Raw genomic sequence first — 11,324 nt, 5'->3', positions numbered from 1 at the left:
AAGAGGTGGCAAGAATACACAGAGGAATTATACCAGAAAGAAATGGATGCCTCGTACACCCCAGGTAGTGGGGTTGCTGACCTTGAGCCAGACTTCCTGGAGAGTGAAGTCAAATGGGCCTTAGAAAGCACTGCAAATAACAAGGCCAGTGGAAGTGATGGTATTCCAGCTGAACTATTTAAAATTTTAAAAGATGATGCTGTTAAGGTGCTACACTCAATATGCCAGCAAGTTTGGAAAACTCAGCAGTGGCCAGAGGATTGGAGAAGATCAGTCTACATCCCAATCCCAAAGAAGGGCAGTGCCAAAGAATGCTCCAACTACCGCACAATTGCACTCATTTCACACGCTAGCAAGGTTATGCTTAAAATTCTACAAGGAAGGCTCAAGCAGTATGTGGACCGAGAACTCCCAGAAGTGCAAGCTGGATTTAGAAGAGGCAGAGGAACCAGAGACCAAATTGCAAACATGCGCTGGATTATGGAGAAAGCCAGAGAGTTCCAGAAAGACATCTACTTCTGCTTCATTGACTATGCAAAAGCCTTTGACTGTGTCGACCACAGCAAACTATGGCAAGTTCTTAAAGAAATGGGAGTGCCTGATCATCTCATCTGTCTCCTGAGAAATCTCTATGTGGGACAAGAAACTACAGTTTCAACAACAACAACAAGGGGTTCTAACGAGCCTGTAACCAGATTTCTGCTATGCCTGAGAATGGGAATGTAAACTTTGCTAACTAAAGGAACTTGCTAGCGCAGGTAAGCATGGATATTAATAAACAATAGCTCCTCTTCTTCCACCCTGAACATTCCCACACTAAATTAAGCCCAAACTCACCCCACTCCAACTGACTCTTGTTAAACTTGGGAGCTACACCTCTGATTTCTCACAAACATGTTTCCCCCCACCTCCCAGCTCTGCCCCAGCCCCTTGAGTCACACAAGGACTCCAAGATGTTGCAGAAGTGAACCTCCCCCTTTATAATTATCAAAATCATGGTAATTTATCCTTATTCTTGCCAAAGCTCAAGAGATATTTCTAGGGATTGCATGAACATCAGAAGCAAGGGTAGCACAAGGTTATTTATTACACTGTACCAGTGGGAGCGGGAGGATTAGTGCCCAGAATAAGAGTGTGATTGAGTCAAGATAGATATGCATGTAGTTTAATGGTTCTGAAGAAGAACCGTATTGGTGAAACCACAGCAGATTGGGTGATGTAAGAACTCTTTTTCTCTTTTGCTGATTTACTAGCTCTAGAGGAAAGAGGAGCCACTCACAAGGGAGGTCTAGGAGGCAGGGCCAAAATGAGAGTCCTGCTGCTGCTGCTTCTGCTGCTTCTCCTGATGCCCTTTCAAGTCTGTGAAAACCCAGAGGCAAAATGCCCCTTGAATCTGATCAAGGATGAAAATAAAGCACACAATTATTACCGGCCTGGAGACTTCCTCATCAGCGGAATCATATCCCCAAGAAATTTTCATAGGCAACTTCCATATGTATTTTCCGACACCCCGCTAACCAGACTTGAGGGGTAAGTAAGTACTTGCAGGTGGAGGTCATGTTTCACCACCTCCACACCATTCGTTCCTGACAAAGGAAATCAGGACTAATAAAGGAGTCAGACAAGGTTGCCTGCTAGAATCACTCCTATTCAACCTCTATATAAATAGTATTGTAACAAACTTGAACAAATTTTGCCAACCAGAGCAACTCAGAATTAATTATGCAAAATCAAAGGTGACTATTTTTGGCAAACGTACCCCCAAGTTTAATAGGAATATAGGTGGGAAGAAAATGGATCAAGTTCCCTCAGGTACTCAGACAGTGTTGGTAGGTGTAAGAACTTGGGTGACAGTTACAAATATTTTCTCCTGATATTTGGGTGAAAATTAGATTCTTTGTCATTCTTTTCCCCTTCCGCCTTCTGGAGTTTACTCCTGGAAGATGTTGGCATAATTGGTGTCAAAGTATAATGAGATTAAGAAGAGAACAATTTCCTCAGGGATAAAAAAATGAATTACAAGGCAACTCTCCTCTCGTGGGTCTCTCCTTTATAGCTGAAAGCAATGTTAGTCGTGTTAGTCTCATTTAAATATGGGTGTTAATTGCATCAATTGTGCTTGGGCCTGTCTCTTGCCTATCCTCTGATTTCTGTTCAGGGTTCGAAGGCCAGCTGAGGTGGACCTCCTGAAAACAGGTCAAGGATATAGACATCTGTCATGACTCATTATGAAAGGGTCCATCCCCCCAATTTTTTCTCGCTGAAGGAGAAAACTCTCTCTGTGTGTGTGTGTGTGTGTGTGTGTGTGTGTGTGTGTGTTGGCTAATTTATAGTCTTCTGCATCTATTAGCCTTTCAGCCTTCAGACTGAGTCAAGCTTCCAGTTTGACTACAACAACCTCATTGACTGCAGACTCTGATACAGACTGAGACAAGTTTTAATCTACTTTACTTAGTTAGTTTATAGTGTGTAGCTCATGATACGCCAGTAGCTTCTAACTGTATGCATATACTGTTAATAGTTGTCTTCTTAGAATCATAGAAACATAGGATTGTAGAGTTAGAAGGGACCCCAAGGGTCATCTAGTCCAACCCCCTGCAATGCAGGAATTATCACCTGAGGCAATAAAAAAAAAGATGTAAATAGAACTGTATGGGAAAGGAATTTTCTTCATTGTCAACCCAGAAATGGCCGGGAATGGTAAAGAGTAATGATGTTGAAGTTCTGCTGCAGGAATCTGCTGGTTACACAGCTACTATATATGTGCTCTTAAAGCATTATCAAATCTAAAAGAATTCCCCCCGCATTGGAATGACACAACCCCCCCAATCCCCGATACAAAGTAATGTATGCAGTCAAGTGCAATGCATTTTGGGACTCAATTTGGCTCTGGGCATGGACCCATATTCCTAAGGATCCTTCCTCACTGCTGTGTCTGCCCCCTAATCTCATGGACCTAAGACAGTCTCAGAGAAAGGGAACAAGAAGTGCATCTTGATGGCTTGCTTGAGAAAAGAGCTGCACTGCCCATCATTGGTGGGGCTAAAAGTGACTTTTGTTGACAGCACAATCCATGCCTGCTGAAAAGAAAATGCTATGGATGCAGTAGATAAGCAGGGTGGGGATTGCAGCCTTATATCCCCTATTCCACAGACAAGAGTTCTCTGTTTCAGGAAAGGGGTATTTCCCCACTCCCTTTGAAGCAGCCAAGACTACTGCAGCAATCACAGCCTTTGGGTGTGTGTGTGGGTGTGTTGTGTTTAGTTATTTGAAGGCTGTGTGCTTCTATTCTGCAATGAAGTGTGAATTTGCCCATTTTTATTCTTAAGCAGCAAATGGGTTTTCACATTTGCAACAAGGATATGTCTCACACAAGCATACAGACCATTATTGGGGGTTCAAATAGTGTTTAGTTTTATTAAATGCTGAACAGCAGTTTGACGATTAATGATTATTATTGAATTGCAGGTTCACCCCTGTTTCCTACTGGTATGCCTTGTGCTTCTTGTTCACCATTCAAGAGATCAACCAGGATACCAGGCTCTTACCCAACATCACCCTGGGCTACAACCTCTATGAGAACTATTTTGATGCCTGGAGGACATCTGAGGCCATGCTAGACCTGCTTGCTGGCCGGGAAGGCAATATTCCCAACTATCACTGTGGAAAACAAAGCAAACTCCTGGCTGTTCTTGAAGGAGCAAATTCTGTCATCTCGAAAGAGATTTCAGTCTTGTCAGGCATCTACAAAATCCCTCAGGTATTTGCAGGGGTGGGGTGCTGGAATGGAGGGATAGTGGAGAAGTTCAGCAATATAACAGGAGCAAGAAAATCCTGAGCCATGGCTCCATGGGTTTTTCTTCAAAGCTTGATTGATTGATTGATTGATTGATTGATTGATTTAATAAAACCAAGCCCCCACCACCTCACACACTCCCAATGCTTCAGAATAAAACTCTCAGCTTCAGCCAGCACACATTTTGTTAGGTAGTGATCATCCCAGGTTAGTATCTGGTCTTTTCTTCTGAAAGCAAAGTAAAACACCAAACTCTTCCATTCCCCACTAGATCAGTTATGGCTTTATTGCTCAGGCACTTGAAGAAGTTCAGTTCCCTTTTGTCTACCGGATCGTCCCCAAAGAAGAAACTCAGTACCAAGGGATTGTTGAGTTGCTCCTGCATTTTGGATGGATGTGGATTGGCCTCATTGCTCCAGACAATGACAATGGAGAAAGGTTCACAAGTGCCTTGAGGTCTTTAATGATCAAGAAAGGAATTTGCATTGCATTATCAAAAAGATTTCCAGAAAAGAATGGTCATCAAATGCTTGGTCTAATTGAACCATCCATTACCTGGACACAAGTCAGTGTCATTGTTTACCACGAAATAAATCGAATGGGATGGATTCCAATCATGACACTACAAGGGACATTTGGGAAAGAAATTGGGGCAAAAATCTGGATTGCGGCAGCTTTTCAGGACACCAATACCTATATGTCCTCTCCTCCTGTTCTGTTCCAGTACATCCATGGTTCATTATCCTTTGTAATGAAGGCTCAAAGAAGGATCAGCTGTGGCTACAATAGTCCATACTCATCTGCTCTCCAACAATTTTGGAACACAGCATTTCATTGTTCATATTCAAAGCATGTGTTGGCTGCAAAAGGCGAGACCAGATGCACAGAGGAGGAGAAACTGGAGATTCTGCCCAAAGAAGAGATGGAGACAGCCCTGTCTCAAGATAGCTACAACACTTACTTCAATGTCCAAGTTGTTGCACATGCCTTAAATGCTGCCTATTCATCTAAATCAAAGTGGATGGTGATGGGAGGTGGAAGAGACTGGTTGGAACATCAAAGGCTGCAGCCATGGCAGGTAATTCTTTCCCCATTTTTTCACACCGAACTTCATTGTCCCAGCCAGGTTTTTGTTTTTTTACAAAATGTGTGATGTTCTGTTGTGTTTTTGTATATTGGAAGTTGCGGCAACCCAGTCTGATGGGCAAGGTACAATGAAATGAAATGAAATGAAATGAAATGGAATACTACTAATAACTACAAAAATAAATTCCAACTGCACAAGTTCCCCATCTCAACATACATAGAAAACAAAAGCCAAATGAATGGAAAGCATTGTTTCTGCTTACTTACACCCTTTATCAGTAGGAGTTACTGGTTGACATCTACTATGCAAGCCTGGACAGTGTGTTTGGAGGTCCTGGGCCGCCTAGAGCACAAGAATACCCCCCTCACTCTCATTGTTATGGTCCAAAGGAAAGGAAAACAATATGTTGGGCACTAGGATGGATGCAGGAGTTGGCGGAAGGAGGAACACAAGATGCCCCCTAACCTGCTTTGGGACTCCAGATTTGTGTAGGGTTTACTCTTTAGCCTTTCCTTCTCCTGAAGATGCCTTACAGGGCAGCAGTTATGGGTTGTTCCTCAGGATTTACTCCTGAAACATTTCTCACAAATGTGTATGGCTGCAAGGCTGCATCCAAGCTTCTCTTCTCCTAGAAGGGCTGGCTTCAGGGGCGTCTTGCCCATAGAGGAAAGTGGTGTGGGGCACCAGGGCGTCAAGGAAGAGGTGGAGGTTGTTTGGGCCTCCCGGCATCAGCTCACTCCCCTCACCTGTCTCACTGAAGCAGCACCGCGCCCGAAGCCTCCATCTCTTCCCCGCCAGAGGAGCCCCCCCCCAGCCGCTGCCCCCTTCCTCCAGTCCCACAAAGCTACTGGCAGCGCCATAAAAAGGTCAGCAACTCTGGGATACGGGGTGATGGGGGGCGCCAGAGGGATCTTTGCACCACAGCGCCAGATATACTTAAGACGGCCCTGGCTAGTTTCTCAGGTTGCAAAAACCCCATCCAGCTTTCATTTCCCTCTATAGCACATGCAGTAACCACCTTCTTGACCATAGGACCCGCTCTTGGTCTCACCCACTCAATCCTCCAGAGCCTGGTTTTTTGTATACAGAGGAGGTCCCTAACTCACCAAGAGCTTGAGACCCATCAGCCCCCCTCACCTGGTTTAGTCAAAGCCATTTCCCGGAGTGTGGCTGCTGTCACATGCTGACAGCTTCTAGGAGCCACGAGGGAGAGCTGAGGATCAAAGGTGGACAAACTACCTTCCCTAACACACCACACACCCCAGTGAATTCTACCCTTAAACAAGTTGTGTACGTACTGTCCCTAACATTGACTGCCTCTTAAATGCAGCACTCCAACTGTATAACACCCCCCCAACTCCACATTTTGTATACACTTAAAAACCCCCAAAACCAACTGGAATCAAATTGAGTAGTGAGACAAAATGTCTGTCCGTTACTGAAGCAAATCCAATTTTGTGAGGCTTCTGGCAGAGGTCAAAGTTTTGTCAGAAGACCCCCACACTTTCTGGTGGTTCCTCCTTGCTGCCCACAGAGAGATCCAGCCTTCTCAGCTGGAGTTGGTCTCTTCTCACCTCTTCCTCTGTCCCTGCTGAGTCTTGAAGATGCCCATCAACAGTTAGTAGCACCTAGAAAACAGACTGCACAGGCACAAGGTCTCCTGGCCATAGGATTCTACACTTGGTTGAGATGGGCTCTCTTTTCATTTTTATCTCAGCATTTATATACTGCCATTTGTCAAAAGCTGCCAGACCAGCTTACAATACAGTAAAGCAAAACAAAACAGTTTTTAAAAATGATACAAAAGAACTGAATATAGTATAAAACACCGTACAGAATACAGGCAGGATATCTGATGTTTCCCTGTCACTGCAGCTTCACCCTTTCTTAAGAGAAATCCAGTTTTCAAATGGCTCCATCGGTGGACTGCATTTGGATGAAAATGGGAAGCTGCCAGCTGAGTTTGATATTGAGAACTGGGTGATGTTTCCCAATGAGTCTCGTGTCAGAGTGAAAATAGGGAATATACAGAGAAAGACATCTGCTGATATCAACTTCACCATTAGCCCAGAAGCCATTGTGTGGCCAAAATGGTTTAACCAGGTAAGGGACACTTGATTCCATGATTGGGCAAAAAACAAATCAGGAAGCATTTTTTAAAAAATAATAAAATTAAAAAATTATCCAGTAGCACCTTAGAGACCAATTAAGTTTGCTCTGGGTATAAGCTTTCGTGTGCATGCACACTTCAGCTTATACCCAGAACAAACTTAGTTGGTCTCTAAGGTGCTACTGGACATTTTTTTTATTTTATTTATTTATTTCGACTGCGTCAGACCAACACAGCTACCTACCTGAATCTAGAATCATTTTTTTTAAGCTAGCATCTTCAGTAGCTGGTATGTTTTATTGCCTGTTTAATTGCTGTTGTTTTGTTGTTGCTGCTGTTCAGAGATTGTTACTGTATCTTTTGCCTTAAATATACTTATCTGGGATATGAATGTTGAAGGAAACACACCAAAGTGATTTCCCTGCCATGTTGTTTTGGAGAACTTTACTGGCAGCTTCACTTGCCCACGGAGTCCACACGCTTCCCTGCGCGTGTCTGCTGAACTCTCAGAGCCCCCAGCTGCAGTTAGCAGAGCGTAGCACAGCGACAGAAGCAGGCCGATAATTGCCTTGTGTGCTCAATAAATCAGGCAGACACTCGGTGTCTTCCTTATCTTACAAAGAGCTTTAATCTTGTACAAATCAACAGATCGTTAATCCCGGTGACAGCGCACTCATCTTCCCGGTACGTCGCAAACCGGAGCTGAACTCACACTGCGTGTGTGTGTCTCTCTCTCTCTCTCTCAGAGATACTGAACACTCCCAGTGTTCTAAACACGCCTCCAAGAATGTGAGGCGTCACTCAGAACTTCTTAACCCTGTAAGTTCTGACTCTCTCAATAGTTGTTCTGCAACAGAAGCACTCTGGTGAATAAAGGGTTCGGAGCCAGTGGAACCAGAGATCCAGTTGGTTTGTTTCCAAACTCTATGAATAACCTCTATAGACACAAAAATTCCTAACAATTTCCCCTTGATGTTCCTTTTTCTCTTTATGGCTAGACTGTGCCTTTCTCCAGGTGTACCAAAATCTGTCTGCCTGGATACACCAAAGTGGTTCAAGAAGGAAAGCCGATTTGCTGCTATAATTGTGCTCCATGTGCAGAAGGGACAATCTCTACTTGTGAAGGTGGGTGACTCCAAGTTAGAAGGAGAATAGGAATAGGAATCTCTGGCCAAAAAGTGGAGAGCGAAGTGGAGAACTTTGGGTGCACTGCCCACAATGCATTTATTTAGGGATATTAAACGGTGCCCTCAGTGAGTAAAGAACCAAAACCACACCAAAAAGAAAATGAGGTTTTTTAAAAATATATATATTAAAAATACAATAGTAAATGTTCACTTAGTGAAAGCACAATACAAAATAAAATAAATCATATTAAAATTATTACATGGAAGAAATACAAAAATGTTTGTGCTACCTATTTAAAGACATATGTACAAACTTAATAGTGAACAATTATCCTTCTAACAAATTTTCTCCAATCCAGCTAACTGAAATGTTGCTGGAGATGTTGGATAAATATATAAAAGTAAATAATTGCAAATAGACCAGAAAAATAAAAGGAAAAAAACACACCCAAATGATATGAGCCCCAGAAGACAAAATATGAATGGTAAAAGCTCAAGGCAAAGAGGCATGTCGTTGGTATTTGGTGAAAGCTGTACAATGTCGACACCAGACACATGTCTGTGGAGGTGAGAGTTTCTCAGCTATACCAATATCCCAAGGTTGTTTGGGTGATAAAAAGCAAGGAAACCCTCTCTCTCCTTGAAAGAAAGTCAGGATGCTATGGTAAACATTGAAAAAGGAAATAAACAAACTTTTGCCTCTCCCTCCGTACAATGCCTCCTTCCCTGATCACCCTTGCATCAGCATTATTCTTCCTGGTATTATAGAACACAGCTGGTTATTCATATGGATGATGTTTGGACACTCTTTTCTCCTCCTCCTTAGATGCAGATCATTGCATCAAATGTCCAGAAGATCAACATCCAAATAAAGACCGAGATCAATGTATCCACAAGATTATCACCTTCCTGGCTTATGAAGACTACTTGGGAATCGTTTTAGCTTTCCTTTCCCTATTCCTGTCTTTAACAACAGGCTTTGCCTTAGGAATCTTCATTAAATACAAGGAAACACCCATAGTCAAAGCCAACAACAGGGACCTCTCTTACATCCTCCTCATTTCTCTCCTGCTTTCCTTTTTGTCTTCCTTCCTGTTCATTGGAGAGCCAAAGAAAGCGACTTGCCTTCTCCGGCAAACAGCTTTCAGCATCATCTTCTCTACTGCAGTTTCTTCTGTGTTGGCAAAAACCATCGCTGTGGTGCTGGCGTTTCTTGCTACTAAGCCAGGAAAAAGAGTGAGGAGATGGCTGGGGAAAAGTCTGATGAACTCCATTGTCATTTCATGTTCCAGTGTTCAAGTGGTTATCTGCACCATCTGGCTAGGGATCTCTTCTCCATTCCCAGAGTCTGACATGCACTCCCAGGCTGGACAGATCATTGTGCAATGTAATGAAGGGTCTGTTGCTATGTTTTACAGTGCCCTGGGCTACATGGGCTTCCTGGCTGCCATCTGCCTTACAGTGGCTTTCCTAGCCAGGAAGCTGCCTGGGGCCTTCAATGAGGCCAAGCTGATCACCTTCAGCATGCTGGTCTTCTGCAGTGTTTGGGTGTCCTTTGTGCCCACCTACCTGAGCACCAAGGGGAAGTACATGGTAGCCGTGCAGGTCTTCTCTATTTTAGCGTCCAGTGCTGGGCTTCTCGGTTGTATCTTCCTACCTAAGTGCTACATTATTGTACTGAGGCCTGACCTGAATACAAAGGAGCACCTAACAACTCAAATTAAAGATGCCATATGATTCTCTAAGGGCTCAGCTACACAGCTGCAAATAAAACATTTTATTTATGTATTTTTGAATTTTATTTATTTATTAAAGTTCTTATGTTACATCAGTAAACATTATCATATTACATCACAAGGCTTATTATACTATAATTTTCAACATGTATACAAAGTTTATATACTAGAAGAAGAAGAAGCAAAAACAAGGACAAAAATCTATTCCAAAATAAAAAATGTACCAACACATTGGACTTCCTGTGTATCCGGTTGTATATTCCTTTTTTTTTTTACAAATGAATGTGCTCTTATTATTGTATATTTCTTTACATTTTATCTAATACATTCCTATATCAATATGTACCCTTGGTCTTATTTCTCAAATCAGTCTCTCTCCAACATCAATTGAATGCTAGCATAGATAGTGACCCTTTACTGTATTTTTGAACATATATCTTATATCTATCCCACTTTTGCATAAATTTTTGTTTTGAGTTGCCTCTCAGGCTATTTCTCAACTGCGCCATTTCAGCAAATTCTTGTAGCTTGTTATGCCAAACTGTGCTGCATTATTGTACTGAGGCCTGATCTGAATGCATAGGAGCACCTAACAACAAAAATTAAGTATGTCATGTGATTCTCTAAGGACTCAGTTGCAAATAAAATTTTTAAAATGTTTTGTAAAGTGCAATTTACAAATGTGACAACAGATGAAAACAGCGAGCTATGCAAAATTCAATGTATTTTTCAAAACATTTTTTCTCTTCCTTTGCCATAAATAATGAATGATGAAAATGTATTTGTAACGTTGGGGTGTGTGCAGTGTGCAGTCAGCTCGCCAGTGGATTGTGTAACTGAAGTCACAACATTGTAGAAGAAAATATATCAGACAGTTAACTTCAGGTCAGCAGTAGTATATTGTACTGGAACATAGTAGAACAACTATGTACAACACAGTTCTTTTAGCATCCCTATAGCCCAAGGAAGGTCTGTGGCTGAACACCCACAAATTTGGTGCCAGGGCCATGCATGCTATATGGCACCTATGGCACCGGGCACCCCCTATTGTTGGGGCAAAATGGCACTCCTGTTCAGGTGAGCCATGGTTGTAAACTTACAGATAATGTTAAAAGATCCCGTCAAATTTCTTCATTTAGTCAAATGGTTGCCATTCAAACTTCCTTCTAAGCTTGTTCTGCTGCCTAATATTGATCTCACAGAACACAGCACCTCTACTAACAACCACCATCACTAGCCTAGACCTGTTTTGTCTATAGTGGCCCGTTTCAACCTGCTCACCTCTCACTCAAGAACCGCCTTGGGCAGGGAAGGTGGTGTTGCAGAGGCTCCCCCTAAGACTTCCTCCCTCTTAGTTGGAGTGCTAATTTGGCATCTACCAAGCTCCACTAAGATCCAGTCTTGGTTGAAGGGTCTGTGTTTATTGCTGGAGCCTGAATGAAGTGGCTGGGTGGCTGGTGTTACTCTT

General features: G+C 42.7%; 1 protein-coding gene across 1 annotated transcript; it reads left to right on the top strand.

Annotated features, from left to right (window-relative positions):
* Positions 1-1,306: 1,306 nt before the first annotated feature.
* Positions 1,307-9,857, top strand: LOC310758080 (vomeronasal type-2 receptor 26-like; the record flags this gene model as incomplete). Its single annotated transcript, XM_083604018.1, has 6 exons — positions 1,307-1,530; positions 3,469-3,760; positions 4,068-4,874; positions 6,759-6,986; positions 7,992-8,118; positions 8,947-9,857. 6 exons carry the CDS (start codon positions 1,307-1,309, stop codon positions 9,855-9,857), a joined length of 2,589 nt encoding a protein of 862 aa, XP_083460144.1.
* Positions 9,858-11,324: the final 1,467 nt, after the last annotated feature.

Source organism: Podarcis filfolensis, assembly GCF_964270895.1.
Source record: "Podarcis filfolensis genome assembly, chromosome: 2".
NCBI lineage: Eukaryota > Metazoa > Chordata > Lepidosauria > Squamata > Lacertidae > Podarcis > Podarcis filfolensis.
Note: the sequence above shows the minus strand (reverse complement) of the source record. Positions and strands in the feature narration are given on the sequence as shown.